Source organism: Carassius auratus, chromosome 38 (genome assembly GCF_003368295.1).
Source record: "Carassius auratus strain Wakin chromosome 38, ASM336829v1, whole genome shotgun sequence".
Classification (NCBI taxonomy): Eukaryota; Metazoa; Chordata; class Actinopteri; order Cypriniformes; family Cyprinidae; genus Carassius; species Carassius auratus.
This window is the reverse complement of record NC_039280.1, coordinates 19,562,087-19,586,028: the sequence shown is the minus strand read 5'-3', so window position 1 is coordinate 19,586,028 and position 23,942 is coordinate 19,562,087. Positions and strand designations below refer to the sequence as shown.

The 23,942-nt window shown below is 38.9% G+C and overlaps 1 protein-coding gene across 6 annotated transcripts in view; it reads right to left on the bottom strand.

Moving 5' to 3' along the window:
• usp54a (ubiquitin specific peptidase 54a) overlaps positions 1-23,942 on the bottom strand; it is a 63,073-nt gene that overhangs the window by 2,125 nt on the left and 37,006 nt on the right. For 3 of the 6 annotated variants that reach the window (XM_026224630.1, XM_026224631.1, XM_026224629.1), the window contains 18 exons: positions 22,210-22,344; positions 21,278-21,391; positions 20,733-20,815; positions 18,987-19,092; positions 14,181-14,327; positions 13,436-13,585; positions 10,585-10,753; positions 9,699-9,878; positions 9,177-9,359; positions 8,358-8,895; positions 8,126-8,262; positions 6,577-6,738; positions 6,293-6,412; positions 3,865-4,024; positions 2,656-3,554; positions 1,663-1,790; positions 1,376-1,513; positions 575-791 (listed from right to left, as the gene is read on the bottom strand). In XM_026224630.1, coding sequence (XP_026080415.1) covers positions 575-791; positions 1,376-1,513; positions 1,663-1,790; positions 2,656-3,554; positions 3,865-4,024; positions 6,293-6,412; positions 6,577-6,738; positions 8,126-8,262; positions 8,358-8,895; positions 9,177-9,359; positions 9,699-9,878; positions 10,585-10,753; positions 13,436-13,585; positions 14,181-14,327; positions 18,987-19,092; positions 20,733-20,815; positions 21,278-21,391; positions 22,210-22,344 — 3,766 coding nt within the window. Of the gene's footprint in view, positions 1-574; positions 792-1,375; positions 1,514-1,662; positions 1,791-2,655; positions 3,555-3,864; positions 4,025-6,292; positions 6,413-6,576; positions 6,739-8,125; positions 8,263-8,357; positions 8,896-9,176; positions 9,360-9,698; positions 9,879-10,584; positions 10,754-13,435; positions 13,586-14,180; positions 14,328-18,986; positions 19,093-20,732; positions 20,816-21,277; positions 21,392-22,209; positions 22,345-23,942 lie in introns of those variants that run through there. The other 3 variants (XM_026224632.1, XM_026224633.1, XM_026224634.1) reach the window with 3 other exon arrangements.

The following is a 23,942-nucleotide window of genomic DNA, read 5'->3' as shown; positions in this document are numbered from 1 at the left end:
AATTGTGATGCATCCTGTGTAGGGCCACATGATTAATTATAATAAAACAAAATCTTTATACAGCTTAGAGCAATTGGCAAATAACAAAGACTATCATTTAATCATATAAATAGGTTTTGCTTTTTTTTTAAATTGATATTTTATATATTTATTATTGTTAAAAAATACTAGAAAAATAAACATTATATATATATATATAATTTATTTAATTTTTTTGGCTGAACTGTGCATTTCTACAAACAACGACAAAAGAAAGGAAAAAAAACAACATTTGAAAATCACATTTTTATATTGATTTTTTGCGAGAAAAAAGTGATTCGATTTTTTTGTGCAGCCCTTATGAAAGGTCACAAAATAGACAGTTAAAATAGACAAACTAATATATCTTGCCAGATAAATAATCAAGCTCAACCTCAATAGAGTTTAAGGTCCTTGACTAGTTTAACAACAAAAGTGTTAAATTGCAAGAACACAGACAACAACAAAAGAAAGCAGCCTATTGCAGACAGAGAAAAAAAAACCATCTGTGTGCACAGCATGAAGGCTGAAAATTGGGGTGGGGTGAGATGGTTACCTTTTTGTCCATGAGAGGGCTTCAGTGTCTGCTGGTGCAGGTGTGATGGAGGGGCAGGGTGGTGGCAGTGGCTTGGGTGAAGGTATTGGGGTTGTGGTTCATGAGGGAACATAGGAGGATTGTGGGAAGGAGGGGGTAAAACATGCAGGGAAGTGCTGGAGCGACGTGTGGGGAGTTGCACATTCACATGCTTGGACATCCTGGAGACATGAGGGTCCTTTATGGAAAAAAAAAAAAAAAGAGTGAAAGGATGAGAAAGGAGGAGACATGAAAATAACAGGAGTTCCCAGCAGCACCATGACAAGGACAAAAATGACACAAACACACACACAAACACAAAAAACTATTGGTAATTAAAGAAAAGATGGACAATGGATATATAATTTAAATTAAATATAAAAATTAAAACAACGAAAACAACTTAAGCTGTGCTTCAGTGGTTTTCAAACTGGAGTCTGCCAACTACTGGTGTCCATGAAGGATTCCAATAGACCTGTGAGATGATTGGCTGATTTAAAAATAAATAAATAAATCTGATTATAACTGAAAAAGTAGTTTTTCAGCTGAAGTGTTGAGTACTCAAGTTTCTGTCTTCTCTACAGCCACTCCAGGTGGCAGTATTCCTCTTTCAAAGTGAGTTCACAAACATTTAAGACCACACTGCCTAAAACCATGAATACATACACACTGAGAAAAGTACTTGAAAGCTGTTTTTGCAGCAAATTAAATGGTGCTAATGTATTCTGAGTGCATAATATGAGGTTTGAATGTTTGACCAAGTGATTTTAGTGAGACACCCACAAAGCTGCGAGATGGGGGTACATCAGTCCGTCCTCCAATGACAGTCCCACTCAGACTCCGTGCAATCCGTCGCAGGTTCTCGGCACTGTATGATTCATCCTCACCCGGTGGTGCATCACAGGCCACAGCAGACACAGGCTGCACACACACATAATGACAATACATTAGCATTTCAAATCCTTATCAAATACTAAGAAAGATCTTCACTTTGTGTGATGATAATTATACACGCATCTTATACATAATACTATAACTACTACTGAAATAATGCAGGTATGCCAACGCACCCTCTGAAGTGATTTAGTGCTGTATGCTGGCGTCCTGTAGGCACTCCTCTCGATCTCTGCTGTGGGGGTTTTAGAACGACCAAGTGTGGCAGAGTATCCAGTGCTGTGCTTACGAGAAGCAGCGGGACCTAGAACACCACTAAAGTTATACAACCTGGTTCCAGAAAGGACAACTCAAACAAATAAAAAAAGTTAGGTATGTAACGATACTATCATTATCTTGATATCGCGATGGTAAAACGGTCTCGATATTATCGTGGTCATATGATGATATGAAACGATAGGTCCTCTGGGCAAAGTGTGTCATTTTTAAAAAAGTACACTTAAAAAAAATAGGCCACCAGTTATGCTTTATTTTGCAGCAGATGATTACAGCATTTCACTAGATTTGTAGTGAGATGCATTTTTGTAAGTCTGTTTTCACTGAAGTTTTTTCCGCCAAAATAAAAGCTCTACTGCTGTTTCCGTCAAAATAAAAGATCAAAAGTGCAGTAAGAATTGCTGACAACTAGCGGTTTAAATGCAGTCCAAACTCCAAATATCTCTTTCAAATGTAGAAATTAGAAAGAAAAAAAAATTCCCTACTGTAAAGCAAAAATAATATAGCTATGAAACATTCATTTTCCATTTATTTAACAAAGCAACTGTTTTACAATATACGGAACTATTACTGTCATTGTTGTTATTATTCATATATTCTAATTAGTTTGGCTTCCTAAAACACCAGTGTGAATGTAATTTAGACAGTTTATCACAAAAAAAGAAGAGAGTTGAGTCCCTTTTAAATTCACTGAATTTCTTAGTTAAGGACATGGGTTGGAGCTCTTACTTTAGAACTTTTTTCATGTGCATTTTTATAAAGATTTTTTATGGTAAAACTTTTTTTTAAATACATTTTTAAATAATTGAAATGAACTGTTTTATTTTTTTGAAACATATTAAACATTTCAACAGAGTTACATGGGATCTCGGTGAAATCTTTTTCAAAATTACCTGATCTGTTGGCTATCTGAGGGCTGGGTCCCTGTGGGGCTCGGGGAATGCTGGGAGCCTTCAAGCTGGCCTGATAAAGTGAGTCCAGCTCTGACAGCTCCTCACAGGGTGAGCCACATCCCGATGGTGCACAATTCTGGGAGTTGTAGTATCGATTGACATTCTGGGCCCACCGCTCCACGGGCAAAGGGCCGGCTGAACGCTGATCCTGTGCTGGTGAAGACAGGGACGGAGGACAGGGGGACAAAGGGGAGCGGAGGTCTGCTGGTGAGTATGGAGAGGACTCCATCAAAGTAGTACTGCCATCAGGATGTTCAAGACTGCGACAAGGCCAATTCCGCGAGGGTGCCGGGAGTGATTTTTGACAGGCATCAGAAGCATGGCTGTGGGATGTGTGGGTTAGGCCGTGAAGAGACAGAGGACGAGGCGGGTTTTGCAGTCCATCCCCAGAGTTGGAGTGATCAGAAACGGAAGGTGTTTGACAGGCACTGAAATGAGATGGACTACAGGGCATATTGAGAAGAGCCGATGATTTGAGGGGAGGCTCGCAGCCATTTACTGCGATTACAGGCACAGTGGCAGAACTGCGCATACTAGCAGTTTTTACAAAAGAGTTTGTGGTGGTTACAGGGTCTCTGGGGCCCCACGTTTGTGAGTTTGGCGAATTCTCTGTCACAGTAAGAGGACTGGAATTGTCCTCTGCATTGTCTTGCTGCTGGAAAAGTGTTTCAGTATGGTAGGAGGAGACAGGAGGGCCGGGGGGTTCAGAAATCGGTTTATTTGTAGACTGAGGTTTCATGTGGAGAGGTGATGGTGGTCTTAATGCATCTTCTGAAACTGCCTTCTTATCCTCTTCTTTAACTTTTGTCAGAAGTATTTGGACCGGGACAGACTGCTCACTAAATGCAGAACATGAAAAATAACAATGAGTTTCTGATAATAAATAATGTGCACCTACCTGAGTCAGTATCTTGAATCAGTTCTTGACGACATCATGGAGTATACAGATTTGTTTCAGCCTCTCTAACAACATGACATTACCTGAGCAGCTCGTTGACATGTGATCTCTTACATTAACCTGACTTTCAATTCTTCAAGTTAAAAAAAGTATTAATCATTATTTTTAAGGCACAATGCATTTTCCTCTGTGTGCAGGGCTCCTGGAGTGCACACAAACACATAAACACGACTGCAGCCAGCCGCAGGTACCTGAGGGGCTGTTTCTGTTCCTTCTCTTCCTCATGTTGCTTCTGCTGCAGTTCCTGCTGCTGCTGCATGCGCTGCTGCAGACCTCGTGCTCTCCTCATGCACTTTTGCATCCTGCCCTGAGCGTTAGCGCTGCTCTCATGCAAGGTATGCCTGAGTTTAGCTACAACGCAAACAAAACAAAACAAAAAAAAAGGCAAAAGAAAAATGAAACGGATGCAGAAAATAAAGAGCCAAGTCATGGGGGACATGCAAACACACATGACAAAGAACTGAAATTAAAAGGGTTTTGAAGGGTCCTGAATTATGGGGGTTGAGGGGAGGGTCACACAAATTGGGTAGATGGGGAACCTAGTAAAATCCTTTACACAAATGTTAAATTCTCTCAAGCACAAAATGATTAAATTATAATGAAGTTGACTTAAATCAAAATGAATTGTAGTTCAGCCACTGAACTTAAAAAAAAGCAAATTACACAAGCCTAACACCACATCTCAACATAATTAACTATAAATAATACAGAATGAGAATTCTTCCCTCATCACATGATCTGCAATCTACTCAACCCTACAGAGGCTCTGGAAACTGTGAGGCGGGGGGGAGTGAGGTGTAGGTAACACACAGGGGCCAGATCATGGAAGGTGTGAGTGTGTGTGTGTGTGTGTGTGCCAACGTGCATGTGGTAACCCCATTAAGTGACAAAGCTCAGGGTATGACGTACAAAAGACAGACAGATGTAAAATGACATTGGTAAGCAAACAGCTTCTACATCAACCGCAGACAGAAAGATAGAGAGCATTTTATTGACAGTCATAAAAACTGATAGATGAAGCTGGAAAGCTGGACTCATGATTCACGAAAGTTACATTTCTTAAATTCGTAAGAATGTTTGAAAGTACAATTTAAAAAAATAAAATAAAGGGATAGTTCACCCAAAAATGAAAATTGTTAGAACTGTTAGAACTCTCCTATTGCGCTTGTGAGGCGCCTTCTTATTCTTGCTTTACGGCGTATTGCAGCCTTATAAGTGCATTACTGCCACCTATCTGAAGTAGAACATTTACACTATTTACAATCTCAATTAGGAGTGTCAATGTTCCACTTGAGAGATATGTGGTGGTAATGCACTTAAAGGGTTAGTTCGCCCAAAAATGAAAATTATGTCATTAATAACTCACCCTTATGCTGTTCCAAACATGTAAGACCTCCTTTTATCTTCAGAACAAAGTTTAAGATATTTTAGATTTAGTCCGAGAGCTCTCAGTCCCTCTATTGAAGCTGTGTGTACGGTATACTGTCCTTGTCCAGAAAGGTAAGAAAAACATCATCAAAGTAGTCCATGTGACATCAGAGGGTCCGTTAGAATATTTTGAAGCATTGAATATACATTTTGGTCCAAAAAATAGCAAAAACGACGACTTTATTCAGCATTGTCTTCTCTTCCGTGTCTGTTGTGAGAGAGAGTTCAAATCAAAACAGTCTGGATTTCCGGTTCGCGAACGAATCATTCAGTTCAACAACTCGAACTGAATCGTTTTAAACGGTTCGCATCTCTAATACGCATTAATCCACAAATGACTTATGTTAACTTTTTTGTTCATCTTCAGTTCTCCCTTCACAGCAGTTCAGTCAATGTACTGTTTGAGTACATGAATTACTCCGGGATATTGGTTTGTTTGAACTCAGAGAGAGTGTCAGCCACATTAAAAAAGTTAACAGCTTAAGTCATTTGGGGATTAATGCGTATTAGAGATGCGAACCGTTTAAAACGATTCAGTTCGATTTGGTGAACTGAATGATTCGTTTGCGAATCGGAAATCCAGACTGCTTTGATTTGAACTCTCTCTCACACAGACACGGAAGAGAAGACAATGCTGAATAAAGTCGTCGTTTTTGCTATTTTTGGACCAAAATGTATTTTCGATGCTTCAAAATATTCTAACGGACCCTCTGATGTCACATGGACTACTTTGATGATGTTTTTTCTTACCTTTCTGGACATGGACAGTATACCGTACACACAGCTTCAATAGAGGGACTGAGAGCTCTCGGACTAAATCTAAAATATCTTAAACTGTGTTCCGAAGATAAAAGGAGGTCTTACATGTTTGGAACAGCATAAGGGTGAGTTATTAATGACATAATTTTCATTTTTGGGTGAACTAACCCTTTAAGTCTGCAATATGCCGTAAAGCAAGAAGACGCCTCACGTGCCTGCTTGAGAACGTGCTCAGGAGAGTTATAAATAGAAATACGTTTTTTTTTTTTTTTTTTTGCACAGGCCGATAGCTTTTTTTGTCTTTAGAGAGGTTGTATTAGAGAGAGTCTTTATATGGAACAGAGACAAACACACTCAAACAAAGAGATGTACAGACACACAAACATGTGGCAGTAGTGATAGCAGGAGCAGGCTGAGGGCAGGATTACTTACACATTGCTTCATTAACCACAGACAGAGCAGCAGCCACCTCTCCTGCCTGTTCCAACCTCAGAGACTGGTCTAACAGAGACTCTGCTTCCAACACACACCTCTCAAAGCCTTCCCCTTTCCCTGCAGGTTACAAATATCATAGCACAGCGCTTTTCAGCATGGAAACTAGCACACCTGCATTTCACACACATGTACACCAGCATCCAAAGCTCCAAAGGATAAGCCACAGCAGAAACCCAAGGAAATGCACCCGGAGACAAAGCAACGGCATGATAACGGCTCACCTTGATTCTGGAGCTCATCCAGATCCATGAACTTGCTGGGTTTGGGATTGAAGCCTATAGCCGCCTCTTTCTCCTTTTCCTTTCGCTTCTGTAACTCTTGCTCCTTGGCCCGGCGAGCTACTTCCTCCTGTAGCTCATCCAGTTCACTGCGGCCCTCACCTGCTACACAAAAACACAAACATGAAAATATTAAGGAAACAATCTTGGATAATCTATTGCTGCATTTACACATTCAACCAATTTTTTTTTTTTTTACTGACACCTTGAACACATATCAGATATTTTTGAATGAGAGAGAGATACAACTTTTTTGGCAATCAACTTTCCAAAAACAGTTGATTACTACATGTAAGGCAGATTAAATTTTTTTGGCACTGTTATTGATTGTTATTGTTAACTACAAATAAATCTATCAGCAATAATTTTGTCCTTTTTTTCCAAAGCTGAATTAAAAATATTCAATGAAAAAGTTTAACTTTATTTTATTTTTTTACATTTTGCCAACTAATACGTCTAAGATGAGGCACTGAAACAAAAATGAAAGCGCAATAGAAATAATATATATACAAAATTACTAAAAATGACAATGACAAAATTACTAAAATTAAAATATAAAACTATGATTAAATACAATACAGCATATAACTTTTCCTTTTTTTTGTCTTCCATGAAAAAAAAAAAAAAACCGGGCTATGCATTCGATACTAGACTAACTGAGACTTGTCATGGCACTTGTATACTGATGTTGTTATCTTGTTGACCTGACTGCTTCTATTGTTCTCATTTGTAAGTCGCTTTGGATAAAAGCGTATGCTAAACGATTAAATGTAAATGTAAATGAAATTAATACTAAGCTTCGACTGCTTGCATAAAAACCTTTGTATCGGATTCTCTTTCTTCTTAATTCTGAATCTTTCATCATTATTACATGGTTGAGACAGCGGCTGTCTAAACTATACGCAATCAGGCCAAAAGTACCCCTTAACAATATGAAAAATATCAATAGGCAATTATTTGTGTGATTGATCACTGCGGTCACTTCATAAATCTGTTACATACACTAATTCCCACTATTAAAGTAAACAGTCCTAAGTGAATACAAATAGACATAAAAAAAACTGATAAAAATGTTACATTTGTGCATTAAGCCTTGCAGTGTGATATCAGCCTAAGAGGCACACAATTTTAATATGCACAAAATTCTATATAACGAACAGTAGGCGGTGACCAAACACATCTATTCTGGTCAAATGGAGAAGCACAAACAGATATAGCAGTTGATAGCTCTCCTGGGCAGACTCATGTTCCTCAGTTTACATAACAGATATACAGAGATAACATTTCACAGAAAGGAACAGGATGTATTTTGCAGCTGATTCTGCTCAGTACTGCTTGTTTTTTTATATTAAGTTCATAAACTGAAACAGCAAAAAGGGCATGTGACATCTAGTTTAAACCTGATTGATGCCATATGGGTAAAGAACAGGTGAAATCACCCACATGTTGACCGTATGACGACTATAAACACACACGTTCATACTGTACACACCTAGACTCATGTGACTGCTGCCCTTGACTGATGCTTTGACATCCTGCAGTAGAGCACTGCTGCTTTTGGATTTGGTTACAGTCTTCCATGATGGGCTGACATCAGGTGGAGGCTTTTTCAATCCTGCCTCTTGTAAGCTGGAAAACACAGAGGAGAGAGAGAGAGAGAGATAGACATGAATGATGTGCTAACAAAGATCTTTATCAGTTCTAACAAGCTTTTTCCATTATACCTGTGTGTTCCATTACTGGTGCCCTCGCTAACAGGCATGTCGAGGCTGACTGGGCTGTTACTGTTCCTCTCACTGCTCTCATAGCCGCTCTCCATCCTCTGGATAAGCCGCGGGGGCTGCTCTGATCCTCGTCTCAGGGGTCCCGGCAGGTCTCGAAAGGTGGTCTGTTTCAATGATGTCTCCAAGTCCCCCTGAGGCCCAGTATCTTCAGACAAGAGAGCGCTGAGCTGACTGTACCCGGCCTGCTTGCGGCGCTCCCTGCCAAAGATGCTGTCGATGTTGAGGGCCTCACGGCGTGGCTTCCAGGGCGGACGGTATCGCCCTCCAGAGGAGCTGGATTTGGACTCACTGCTGGTGCTGTCAGCTTCCCAGTCTCTGACTTTAGCGGTGAAGTCGGGTGGGCCAACGTAGCCAGAGGATGATGCGGAAAGCGGCCGGTTATGGATAATGTTGCTCATAGTCTCCTTAAAGTCTCGAAGTCGACTGGAGCTAGGTTTAGGCAGGGAACGAGGAACCTGCTGCTCTTTTAAAGTCTCGCCTGTAAAAGAGTGGGAGAGATAATCACTTGGAAAAAAAAATAGGAAGGAGGAATGCTATTTTTACATCACCTAATATTACTGTACACAGCCAGTACAAGCAACAGTGATGACTAATGCAGCTCGCATTTATTGTCCAACATGCTACTTGATCCACTAAAGATCTGTCCGTACATCAATCAACTGACCACAGTTGCGGTTTATTAACCAGGTTGCCATTCAAATAACACATCAATGTTTGCATTCTGGTTTGGTGACAGCATTATATTGTTTAACTACATACCTTCGCTGTGGTAGCCGGCAGACAACACCTCATCTGTCTTAGAGCAACGACTCCTTGAATCACCCCGGGCCTCAAATTTTCGTGGTCTGCTGGCACTCCGTTTTCGGTCCAAAACTCCTCCCTTTCTGTCTAAGACCCCGTCTTTTCTGAGAGTGTGGCGCTGCACTTGATCGCTGTCAGGGCCTTTAACAAGTGAGTAACAACCAAAGACACTATTTGAGTTTTAGAGCAGTAGTGGTGCAACATTAACGTTGAACCGAGGCACTGAAAACACTTGAGCTGCTCATGTGTAAATGAACACAGTGCCTTACTTTAATGCTTTACTCCAAAACACTCAAGCACAGATTTCTTTAATTATATCACAATATTTGCTATTTGATAAATAAAACTAAATCAGATCGACCATTAATTGTGGAACTCTAAGCAGGACATAAAACAAATCACATTAAGTTTACTTCTGTATGGATCAACTCAGTGCTAATATACCTAATATTGTCTAAACTGTCTTTGATTCTGACGTACCAGTGGTTTCTAGGCTGCTGTGGGAGGCTGAGTCGTTGTCTGGGTTACAGATGACGGTTCCCTGGGAGTCAGAGGAAAAGTGGGAAGCCATAGACTCGTGGTGGGAGTGTGAATGCTTATAGCTGTAGCTGTCTGTGGAGGAGTCTGTCCGTGTGTCACTGGAAATTGACGGCTCACGGCCTGACAAAACAAACAGAAGATCTGATGCTTGGAACCCATATCGCTTTAAAAATTAGATTCTGGAGTTTTCAGTCAAAAGATGTGACTGGCAAAAAAATAAAAATTGAGAGGTGACAGGGCACTGCTATGTATTCTGGGTGGATGTTTACTCCGGTCAGAGAAGCCCATTCCAAGTCTCTATTATGTTCTGGTCCCTAGATATAGCTCTGATATAACTATGATGTAGCACAAGATTTAACTCTTAGGCGAAGTTGTTGTTTTGTCTTTGTGTATTAACCTGTACACCATTTATTCATGAGTATTGGCTATGTTTTATGGACAGGCCACTTATGATGAACTCTAATACCATCTATATTTTTGGTATATATATATATAGAAATAAAAGCAGACTTTGGTAGTTCAAGTAGCTCATTATATTGACATCATATCTTCTAATGAAATATATGGTTATTACAGCTGCTGATTCTTTACCTTAAATTTAACCATTTTTATTTTTACATGACAGTCTCCGCAAACTCTACTAGAGATTTGTCTATAAAGTAATGCACAGATATAATTATTATAATCAGTAGTGAAATATTACTCATTTTGTTATGAATTGAAACATCTGCTTAACTATGTAAAATTTCCTCCTGAAGGTGCACAAAAGAAATTGCAATAAAATAAATTGGACCAGTAAACCGGTCTTATGCTGGTTTGCAAGTACCTGAATCCTCACTGTCGTAGTATGCTTTAGTGTAGTGATGAAGGTCTAGACGAGAAGCCAAATCCTGAGCTGACACTGGCGTCCCCCTGGGGTCAGCATAGAGCAGCAACAGCGGCTGGTAATGCCCCTTTATACAACGGGACACCACATCCTTCCACTTGGGCCCAATCTGTGAGAGAGAAAATAAAAAGGCATATAGTTTTAAAGCAGTTTAAATAATACATTTGACAGTTTTTCCTAAATTAATCCCTAAAAAGCTTAACCAAATATTACTCTCACCTAGCTTAAAAAACAAAAACAAAGCAAAGACCAGTTGAAATGTTCTGGCTATACCCTGAATAACAAAGATGAGAATGAAACTCAAGTCTGAAATATTTCCGTAAGTTTCATACCGATCTTACCCCCAAGACTCAAACTTCCCAAATGGATGACTTTCTGTATGCTCCCTCAATAAACAGACAGGATGCCGAGCGAGCCGCAGTAACCGACAAGCATGCACGAAAATGTGAAAGTGTGAGCGGGACAGTGAGCTTCAGTGTGTGTGGTTGTTTGCGGTGGACTATCATGGCGGTTTCTGTCTGTAGGCCACACCCTGCCACTGTCCAGCTGGGGTTGTAAACAATAGTGGGATATCCTTGTTTTCAGACAGCTTTTGTAGGAGCTCTGCACAGCTCACGTGCAGGTCAGCATTGGCTTGCCAGAATCCACAGAAAAAGCTGCTTCGTTTGCAACTGTCTAGGATCCACAGCCCTGCACTGCTATTAAGAAGATACAATTCTGCAAGTTCAGAACTACAGGAATGACACATCACTCTGAGTGACAATACACACATTATTTCATTTTCCAAGTAGCTTTTATGCTTGCAGGAACTATTCAGTAAATATGTCACTGTAATAAGTAGGGATGGACCAATATATTGGTACCACATCAGTCATCAAAGAATATTAGAGATCGGTATCAGCTGATAATGAGCATTTCATTGAGCATTCTCATTTTCTATATTTTGATATTCAGATTATCCTTGTGGCCTTCTAATTCTTACTGAAATATATTTTTTTAATTATCAAAATTAATATCCATTTGTCATACCATACATTGTTTTATTTCTTATTTAGGTAAAACAGTACAGAATTTTAGTATTTAGTTCAATATTTTTATACTTAATTTTTTTTTTGTATTTATTAGTTACCAGTCATAACATGGAAAATGCAAATACTTGGGGTCAGTAAGATTTTTTTGAACATTGCTGAAATTATTTTTCTATCTGAACCTAGTATCTACTGTTTACTGTAGATACTAGGGATGGGCATTCGATTAAATTTTCGGGAGAATTAATGATCGACTATCGATTAATCATTAATATTTTTATTATATAATTAATTATTTAAATTTTATAATTAAAAAATGCAATGAATACAAAAATACAGCGTGTTTTTCCTCGGTGAGACCTTTATTACAAGATAAACTTGTGGCAGACAGTTAAACTATGTTCAGGCAAACCGAACATATATGCGCGTTCATATGCGGTGCTCTAAAGCAGCGGAACCTGCAGCTGCGAGCCGGCGTTCTTAAACAGAGACCTCAATTGTTCCAAAATAATAATAATAATGATAAAAGAATCATGTTAAACAATTAACATAAAAAACATAATAATACTTAGATGTGACAGGTTTTGTCAAAATGTAACTCAAAACTATCCAAGCCAGAAGAAAAGGCCAGATATTAGCCTTCATAACAATTAGGCTAACTTAACAAATTATGCTACTTAAAGCCCCGTGAAAAATAACTAACTTTAGTAATTAGCATACAACTACTGCACGAGTCTACGGATTTTTGTTGAGAAATATAAGCATGTTGACATGATCTGGGGTCAGATGCGACCGCAACCTGGTGACCCTCAGTCCTGCCGCCGAAAACACCCGCTCTGAGGGAATTGACGTTGCCGGAATGCACAGGTACATCATTTGAGTCGTGGCCGTGTTGTACTTATACACGGCATCGCAATGTTTGCAGTTAACTATTTCGCTTTTTAAATCAAAATGGTCCCACGCCACACTTCGCTGTGACCTCTTCATGATGATCACAGATAACCGAGTAGGGTGTCAAATATTGCACGCTGGTGGTAAAATATTTAATTGCTGCCACACAGTGAAATTAACTTAATTGCTTCAAGACTCACACTACGCAACGCAACCTGCATTAGATAAAAAAATGCATTAGATTAATCGATAACAAATTAACGTGATTGAAGAAATTCTTAACAATAAATTATCGATCGTCGATTAATCATGCATATCCCTAGTAGATACTGATCAATTTAATGCATCCATGTTGAATAAAAGTATTAAAAATTTGAACGTTACTGTATATTGTTAGCATGTGCCAGATTTGTGCGTAATAACCTACTGACGTTCACTTGCTATGAACATTGTGCCATTCCTGTCTTTATGTTATTACCATATACAGAATGTGCACTAATGACTATTGACATACATGGAGTTACTGGCATGTGCACATATACCTGCACACAGAGACACACAAACACAGACTTCTAAGTGGTGAGTCAACAAGCTGTCGAATTATGTAAAACGGCACACACACATACATTCACCCACCTACCCACCCACCCAACCACCACATGCTGGGAGCCTGTGGGGCACTGCTAAATAACGAGCCAACACATTGGTCTATGCCACTTAATGATTCTACACAAACTCCCCGTGGACAGAGCAAGCAAGGAACATTAGATCAGGGCATGTATAAATAAAGCCATAAGAACAACCCTGGCAAACCGGCGAGCTAAGGGCGGTATTTTTCACATTCAATGGTTACACAAAGCCCAGATGATTACCTCTTTCACATGAGCATCATCGAAGTAAATCCACTTGCGGATTTTGGTTTGGAAGAAGAAAGTAGAGTAGTGTTTGCCATAGTAACAGACCACGCCTACAAGGTAGAGCTCCGCCTGTTTGGCCTTGTCCTCTGTCACTCGGTAGAACAGCTATGGGTGAAACGAAGGACGACAGGTCACTTATTACTCATAAATACAAACACATTCACATACACACGTAAAAGTAAATCCCCAACCAAACCATTACAAAGATTACCTATTTTAAGTGACCATGAGATCTTTCAGAGGCATTAAAAACATCTGTGATGGAGATTATCAAATCACCACTCTTGATCTCTAGATGTATTTCAGTTTAAAATAACCATTTGTTTAGGCCTTTTGAAATGGTTTACATTTCACATTGACACATGAACCCAGTACTTAGTGAAATGCAAACCCACTTAGGACACCCTGTGCCCGCCCTGTGTCCTAAGTAAGCCCGGAATCAGGGGCAGAGAGTTGTTTTTATGAGTCATTGTCATTTACGCAACAAGTTTGACAAGTTCTGCCTGTAATTCCCATGTGCATCACAGTGATCTCAGAGTTGTAGCACTGCTGTTTGGAGCCGACTGCATTTATCACCATCTATAACGTCAAAAGCTTCTGTTTTCAGCTGTGGTTTTGTTCATCTATCAGCTGATCTATATCAGTGTAATTGTTTGTAGTTTGTGGGATATTTTAACAACTGGCAGGATGCATTTCTTACATCTCCGAGCCGCAGGACGGTGCCCAGGCTATGAATGACGTCTTCTGCTAGGTCAGAGTGGTCTGAGTCCCACACCAGACCAATGGTGATGATCTCCGGGGAGTTCATCAGGACACGTCGTATACGGAGCTTCTCTCCACAGTTGCCCTGTACAGGAGAAAAAGGGAGAGGAATATATACACACACATATACATATATATATATATATATATATATATATATATACATATATATATATATATATATATATATATATATATATATATATATATATATATATATATATACATATATATATATATATATATATATATATATATATATATATATATATATATATATATATATATATTAGTGCTGTCAATCGATTTAAAAAAATTAACTAATTAATCGCACAATTTTTTTAAATTAATCGCGATTAATCGCGATTAATCGCAATTAAAAGACTGAAACTTTTTGGATATGTAAATGTAAAATGTAAATAATTAATGTAAACTCAAGACAAAGAAACTATTTAAATTCAAAATATGATTGTTTATTGGAATTTTTGTTTAACTTGTAACACAGATTTTCTCATGTAAACAACATACCTGCAATAAACCATCAATATCCTCCAAATTAACTGTTGGCTTGAAAGCCATATTTATTACAGAAATAAAAGCACAGGCATGTAAGTACCATTTGAATTTCAAAACAATCAATGCCAATAAAAAACAAAAATGATTTCCATGTTGAATTCTAAGTGGACTGCAAAAAAATTCCAAAGTATAGTCATTGCCAGTGCTTTAAGTGGGCCGGTATGCACCAGTACTCAGTACCGCCACTTCCAAATATAGCTCTTGAGCGTACTGCCACCTCTCCGTGCGCCCAGAATGTGCTTGTAGCGTACCGGTACGCTCATCTGGACATCTGTTTTAATAGAGGTTTTAATCTTTTACCTGCACTGCCGATTTTCAGAGCGCCCTTCACAATGCAAGCTTCCTAATTCATCCCACCCAGAGCAGAAACTACATTACCCATTCACCCTTAATTTATACAAGTGAATAGCGCATGTGTCGCTTTTCCCACTGTTAAGTGTCAACTCAACGTGGCCGGAGAAGGTGTGTGAAACTCGTTGTGAGTTATACTAAAGCAAAATCTTGAGTATTTATTGTCTGATAAACATTAAAAACTGTCTGCGGAGGTTGAGTCGTCCTGCAGCCCCCCGCTGGCTGTTCATTGGCTGCAGCATCTTTTTTCTAAGTTCTAAAAAAATACCGTAGACGGCAAGGCACAAATTTAGATATTCATTTATCTAATTAATCTATAGCCTATGCACAAAGACAATATGATCTTTTTGTCCCCTTTTTGTTTTAAAGCTTGATGAAGAGAGAGAGCGCAAGTTGCTGCAGCTGCGAGGAGGACAGTGATGCACGCGTACAGGAGTGATTGACAGTTCACGGCACTGTGTACAAAAAATACTCCGCTACACAATTATTTCCTTATATTCGTTTAAGCTTATTAACGTTAGCGTTACAGAAAGGTCTGATTTACGCACTGTTACAGTCATTGTTTTTTTTTTAAACAATGACATTTGAGTTCATGATTTTAATGTTGCTGTTTCTTGTGGCAGATTGAAGAGTAATCCGGCAGAGTTTTATACTGAAACTTTCCGTCTAAAAGTCCTTCCTTGGTCTTATCCATATTTCTTTGCACGTTGAACACACATAGGCCACAACTGGAAATAAAAAAAAACTGCAACCGCGTTAATTGCGTTATTTTTTTTTAACGCGTTAAATATTTCAAATTAATCGAATGCGTTAACGCGCTAATTTTGACAGCACTAATATATATATATATATATATATATATATATATATATATATAAAAACAGTGCCTTCCATAAGTATTGGAACCGTGCTTTCTCTGCTGTGGAGTCAAGACATTTGCAAATATGATTAAAAGATGAATATGCAACAAAACTACAGAATGCCACATTTTATTTTTAGGTCTTACATGTTTTACCAAATAAAAAGGACAGCACTTTTAATGTTAATTCCACTATTTGATGTGCGTATAGGTATTGAAACAGTTGAATTTAAGGCAGATGTATAAGATTCAAAGCTAATGTTTAGTTGCAGATCCCTTGCATGCACTCAGAGCAGTGAGTCTGCAACCCATAGACATCACCAGACTCTTGGTCTTATGCTTTAAAATGCTTTTCTCCAGCATTTAATGCAGCCAATTCCAACTGTTGCATGTTTTGGGGAGTTTCTGTCTTTAGTCTCCTCATAAACTGGTGAAATTAATGTTCAATCGGATTTAAACTTGGAGATTGATTTGGGCATTCTAAGACTTTGCATTTCTTTGCCCTGATATAGTCCATGACTGAACTGGCAGGGTGTTTTGGGTCATTGTCTTGATCTAATATGAAGTGCTTTCTAATGAGTTTGGTAGCATTTTCTTGAATATTTGTAGTCAAGATGATTTCGTAGCCTTCCAAATTCATTCTGCTACTGCCATCTTACATTAGGTCATCATTAAAATTAAGAGGTTCTGTTCTAGAAACAGCCATGCATGCCCGTGCCATGACATACATACACACACACACACACACACACACACACACACACACACACACACACACACACACACACACACACACACACACACACACACACACACACAGGAGCTTGAAAGCTCTGGAGCTATAATGAAACACACACACACGCTTACATTATCCATTACCATTAATTCCCATTCCCCCGGCCCGAATTTACACATTCCCCCTAATACAGATCAGAAATCACAGATGAACACCCATATTTTGCATGTGTGTTTAGGTTGCATGAAGCATGTCTGAGGGTCAAGATAACATGTCTGTTTTTAGATCTACACAGATTGTTCTTCAGCGTGTCCATTTCAAAGGGAATTCTTGCCACAGTGTCAACCCAAAACATGTTTACTTCCATGAATACTATTGAACAGACAAACATAAAAGCTAAATATCATCTACTAATGTAGTAATTCATTATTATATGAATGTTGTATATGAAAATCAGAAGTCAAAATTGAATCTTGGTTTATGCTTGAGTTAGAAAAAATTACATACTTGCCAATAGGCTTAAAATAATAATAAAAAAAACTTGTTTTACTTTTGAATACAAGAAGTTTCTTATACTCAAAATATGAAATATGATGAAAACAGCAAGGTGAAAAAAATGAATAAAATTTAGAAATGGTTTGTTTTTTCATACATTTTAAATAATATGACATTTATTCCTGTGATGTCAAAGCTGAATTTTCAGCAGCCATTACTCCAGTTTTCAGGGTCACATGACTCTTTTAATGCTGAAAACAGATTGTTTAATATCCATTGTTTAATATTTTTGTCGAAACCATTATACTTTTTTCAGGATAATTTGATAAAATGTAAAAAAAAAAAAATAACAGTATTTATTTGAATTAGTAATCTTATGTAATATTATATATCTCACACTTCTGAAGGAAGTATTGGTTTTGTAAAAAAAAAAAAAAAATTATATATATATCTCCATCCTACTGACTTTATTTTGTTATTTTGCCTCTGAAGTAAATATATCTTGTTTTTAGGATGTTTAGATATTTTTGCTGGAAAACAAGACAAAGATATTGTTTAAGAAAAATCTTTTTTGCAATGTGATAAGCTGTCATCCCTTATCTAAGGAAATCCTGATCTGACATGAACACAATTGTGCGTGTTTTGCGTAAAAAGTTGGTCCTCCTCAGGGCCACGAGACAAATTAAAGGGGGGGGGGTGAAATGCTATTTCATGCATACTGAGTTTTTTACACTGTTAAAGAGTTGGATTCCCATGCTAAACATGGACAAAGTTTCAAAAATTAAGTTGTATGATTGAAGGAGTATTTCTGTTCCAAAAATACTCCTTCCGGTTTGTCACAAGTTTCGGAAAGTTTTTTTCGAGTATGGCTCTGTGTGACGTTAGATGGAGCGGAATTTCCTTATATGGGTCCTGAGGGCGTGTCTGCCAGAAGACCGCGCGCTCCCGTATAGCAGAGCACTGAGAGCACAACAGACTTCACTGATCAGAGCGAGAGCGTCGCGAAATGTCACAAAAGGAGTGTGTTTTTGGTTGCCAGGGCAAGACAACCCTGCACAGATTACCTAAAGAGAAACAGCATTAAGGAACCAGTGGATGGAGTTTATTTTTACAGAGCATCAACGGAGTTGTGCAAGTGTTTGTGTTTGTTCCCTGCATTTCGAAGATGCAAAACAAACAAGGCCCAGTTTGACGACGGATTTGCACATCGTTTATTTCTTAAGGATAATGCAGTCCCAACGAAAAAGGGTCACAATCGTGTGTTGGAACCGCAGGCGGTGAGTAAAACTGCTTCAAATATCTCTGGGTTGTTAACTTAGCTATCGGCGCGTAAGCACATCAAGTAAACAACATGCGATGTTGTCATCAAACTGCACGAGTAAAACTGGTTCAAATATCTCTGGGTTGTTAACTTAGCTATCGGTACAGACTATCTTTCTCTTATGAATGTAATAAAACTAAAGAATTTTTGGAGTTATGAAGGATGCAGTACTACTCTATAGGTACTCAAGATTAACAGGATATTGAGTGAAAACGAGCATTTCACCCCCCCTTTAACATTCCAGTGATTGCGTCCTGTTTTGACCCAGCGATTACTTAATGGCCACAATCCTATTCAAACTCATACAAGCACCACACACACACACACACTGTCCCAGGCTTCATTATGCCTAATTAGCACTTGATTTGATAGAGCGGAGTGTGTGGCAGAGTGTGGTAATGCTAACCGGGCAGTTGCGCAGGTCTCCCACAGTGCTGGCGTTCCTCAGCAGCTCTCCGAACATGTCTGGGGTGGGCTTCTCCCGGCACTCCAGCATCCGCACTGCCTGGTTACTGTAGCATAACCAACACATGTCACACATTAAGATAGCACAGGCAATACACTGCAGCTCTCATATCTGTAATTACGGGTGAAGTGTTTGTATTTATTGGCTTTGATTTAACAAACACATCAACAGCCTATAATTACTATATCAATTTAAAAATAAAAAATTAAAAAACACTAACCTAAACAATCTTATGAAGTGTTTAAGGTGTGTTTGTGTACAGTGTTTTTTGTATTCAGAAGGGTTTTCAGGCAGGTCACAGTCCAGACCGGTTTGATCTGACTGCTGCAGCAGAGGTCACTGCATCTCAAAGACACTGCAACACTGCATGCCTAGAGCAACATCGCAGCTCAGGCAGGTTTCAGGGAGACAGCCTTGCCAATGTCACAATGTTACCTGGACAGGCTCCTCCCAGTGAGAGTGTGTATAGACACAGAGCGACACGTGTCATAATCTGAAAACAACGCCCTCCTTGTCATTTCTGACTTATAACAACAAACAGAGCAATGCCTAAAAGCTGCTACGTGACAAAGGTATACAGTAAACAAGCTAAAAAACCCAGAACTACGTTTTTATAAGCTGTCAACCCATAAAACAAGCGTTTAGGACACAACAGTAGAGCGCAACATGTCATATTAGTCTAAGAACTGCGCCCCACTGGAGGAAAACGTAATCGGCGACAAGACCATTCATTATTTTTAACCACGTCAAAGGATTATTTCACCACCCTGTGAATCTGAGGAGGAGGAGGAGCTATATTAAGAAACTACATTTTATTGGTCTATGCCAGTGCCCCTTTTCCTAACCTTCCTTTTGTTTGAGAAATGATTCAAACTGAACAGCCTTACTTGAAATACCCTGACATCTACAACTATCTGTGTCCTAAAAGTTTGATTTTTGGGGGGGGGGGTCGACAATTTATAAAAACAGTTCTGGATTTTTTTCACTTGTTTACTGTACACCTTGTCACTTATCAGCTTTTAGGCATTGCTCTGTTTTTTGTTATAAGTCAGAAATGATAAGGAGGCAGCTTCCCGCACAGTACTTGGGTTCAAAGACACAGGCAGTCAATGTCCTTGTGTAAAAGAAAGCTCTTCTGCACTGCAAGGTCAGCTATTTTCATAAAAAGCCTCCTTAATCACAGAGCTGCATGCTGGAATATTCATGAAGTCCTTTCATCGCTGTTGTGCTTACAAATGTTTGTTCACAACGCTAAGTATCTGCTCCACTGGCAGGCTGAATGCAGTAATCCAGAGTTCATCCACAAATGCACAGCTCTAAAAGTGGATGGTGACAACATTTGACTGCAGAGTTGAAGGGGAGCTGCTCTAACGTGAGGCTCGGCTTTGTATCTGGCCGCTCATCACCCATGATTAAAAGCAGTGGCACTGCTGTCCAGGAGACCTAGAGTAATATTTAAGCTGGCGGTTGCCATGTGCTCTTGGCCATTGAGGGAATCTCTCTCTGTTCTGATTGATTTCACTGTGTTTGATGTGGCAGGGAGCTCATTTGCTCAGCTGGAGAAGAGTATAGGACATGATGTTTTCTGTGCCGTAACACAGTGTGGCCCTTTTCGGTCCCAGCTCTCAAAATGACCTCATTCTTTAGCATCACTCATTTTTGTGCTGCAGGGATGATTTTACTCACCACAGAGAGGTGGTGGAGATGTAGTGGACCATCTGAATAAAGGGCAGGGGGTCTGAGGAGGCTCCACATTTGCCGCACACACACTAAATGAGAACAAAAAAAACAATGTCAGTTTGTATAGAAAAGATTATTGAACAGATAGAGTGGTAAACATTATTTTATATTAAAAACTTGGTGTATTAGGGTTCCGACACAACACAAATTAATTAATTAATAACTGATGGAATTAATTTCTATTATTTTCATATGACTTTCCCATGACATATATGAACTTTAATCATCTGATGATGTTTAAAAGTGAGCACAAATACATTTTTGTGCATGATACATCAATGCATACTATTATAAAAGAGAAATGATCAATGTTTATTTATAAAAAATATAAAAAACATTTACTGACGTGCCACGTATCCCAAACCATACATTGTTTTTTTTAATCACCTAATATTGGGTGTTATTCAGAAATACATTCTAGTAAATGCTTTAGCAATGGAATTCATAGTGCCATCAATAAATATTGCTCCTTGTTTATAAAGAGGCTTTACCTGCTCAAAGAGTGTCATGGCAAACTTCTGGTGAGGGATGCAGTGTTTGGCTGTGCAGATGTCCTCCTTGGTCTCATCAGAGATGTGAAAGTGGATCCTCATGAGGATATTCTCCTGTGTGAGAGACTTATTGCTTAATTATTACCAATCAGTGTGCTTGAATCAAAATCTCACCGAAGAGAAACGGCATACATCTGTCCTGCATGTCTCATGTTAATTGATACTCGCTGTCTAGTGGGTGTTTACAGAGTCTGTGAATAACAGCATGCTCAGCTCTTTTGGCTGAGGGATCTAGCTGAGAATGTTGGGTTGGGGGAAGGCTTGTGTTCTGTAGGGAGATGCTGAAAGTTCACAAAGCAACTGCCCTTCACCAGTGCCTCCAGTCTTGCATAATGACCAGACAACAATAGCGGTTAAGGGGGGTGCTGGAATGAACATTTGCAGTTTTTTGGTGGCAGTTCTTACTGGTCAGCACATTATATGATGTTGCTAAACCAGCAGTAGAAAGTTGAGACAGGGAGCCATTCCTTATCTTACATGTTATAATGCTATGGCCTTTAAAATGAGCCATTAGGAGAAGATTAATCACTGCAAAAAATAGGATGTGTGTGTATGAGATTACGGAGTCAAACAAAAAGGTTTACATTTCAGTGCTATCAAGCATCCTGCCAAGAGACAAGAGATAAAACTGACATGCAACCAAAAAAAGAGGGACAGACCGATACAGGGCCGAGAAGATATCAAACACCTTCCTGCTACTTTGTGGACTCAAGAGCTGAGCTAACAATGTTCACAAGAAATAACTGCACAATTTCCTCTTCAAGAAAATCTACCTCTTGAGCAGTATGGAAATAGAAAGAACAGAAGGAAAGCCTGAATGTGCTATGAGGAGGAAAGCTAAAGAGCGATGGCGAAGAGTCAAGAGCCCTTACGAAGCACTCAGCGGCGTCGTCCATAATGCCGAGCTGGAATCGCTGCTCATCCTGGAAGGTTTTGGCCAGAGCGCAGCGGAGAGCATCAGAGGGCAGCACCTTCTCACTGCTAAACTGGAACTGCGCAAAAATGCTCTGAAAAACAACCACAGCTTTCGATTAACGTTAAAGAAAACATCAACACCAGCTCATCACACAACTTCTTTCAAAAATTGGCAAAAAGTATCAAGTTACAAACTGTTGTATAAAGATTTAAAATCTCTTTCGAATGTGATAAGAGAAAATTAATATGATGTTAATCATTACATTTGTTTTGTTAACGTAGCCAATAAATACAACATTTTTATATAAAAAAAAAAGTAGCATGACAAGCAAAGATTGACAGAGTTTTTAAAAGTAATACAGATGATATGACGTGGACTTTTTATTTTGGGGTGAACTATCCTATTAAAAGCAGTATTTTTTTTCCTCTTAAACCACATTTAAACAGGATAATGAAGTGTCTCCTGATATACATGAACACATCCAAGATTTCAAATGCTGTAAAGCAAGACATGTCTGTCTGCAAGACTTTAATGCAAGACTGTGCTGAATTAAGAAACTCCTCAGTAAACGGATTCATTACAGGATTAGTTTTTCTCTAAAGGAGGTAGGAAAGGCACGGCACTTGTGTCACTGCCCCTGAAACATACTGGATTAAAGTCAGAAAGACACAGACAGCTGAATACAGAGGCAGTACCAGACCCATGAGAGCGTGCGGACAGGCTGACAGACATATTGTCCCAGTCCTGTGTGTGAGAGCAGACAGGCCGCCCCCTACTGCGCTGGCACAGGGCTCAGGAGAGAGATCTCTAATTTCCAGCTGAGTTATAGAACTTTTGATGGAAAGCGCCAATGGCAATCCTGAACATTAGAGGGAATCTAATATAAGATGAGTGTAAGGGAGGGACTGAAAAGAAACAAAATGGAAAAATAAATGGCACAGCAAGAGCTGAATACACGCAATACTGCTTGCCACACAGCTATAGATAAACACAGGATAGCTAGTTTTTATGCATATCTATTCCTTCAATGTCATATATTTGATGTTTTTAATAGTACGTCAACATACATACAATGGTCTGCCAATGCTTAGAAGCAGACAAAATGAAAGAGCACTGATTCAACACCGTTTTATATATACATATAAAAAGATGAAACAAGAGATGAAACAAGTTACTATCATTTTGGATGTTCAGAAGTGTAATGGAGTTGCTGGGTGCAGTTCTTTATAGACTTAGCAAATGAAGCCATTAATTAGTAGACCCAACATAAAGGGGAAAAAAAGTTTTGTTGACCACTGACTTAGAGATATTTTGATAGAGAGAGAAAGAGAGAGTGTGAGAGAGAGAGAGAGAGAGAGAGAGAGAGAGAGATTTTTGGAACATATGAGAGTGAGTAAATGATAGCAAGATTTTCATCTGTGGAAGAACTATGCCTTTAAACTAAAAATTTACTTTTATCTGTAAATAAAGTGGGTCAAGCCAATTACCTTTGCTTCGACAATTAAAGTTCACTATTTAATATTTGATAACATTTCAGAATCTTGAAGCATATACAGATGGCAGAAACCCATTAGCTTTCATATAAAAAGGGAAAGTACTGATTTAGAAAAGCTATAATGGAGCAGAGATCTCGGTCAGCTCCATGAATTTAATGCATCATGAATAAAGTCAAAACCTGATGGGCTCAGT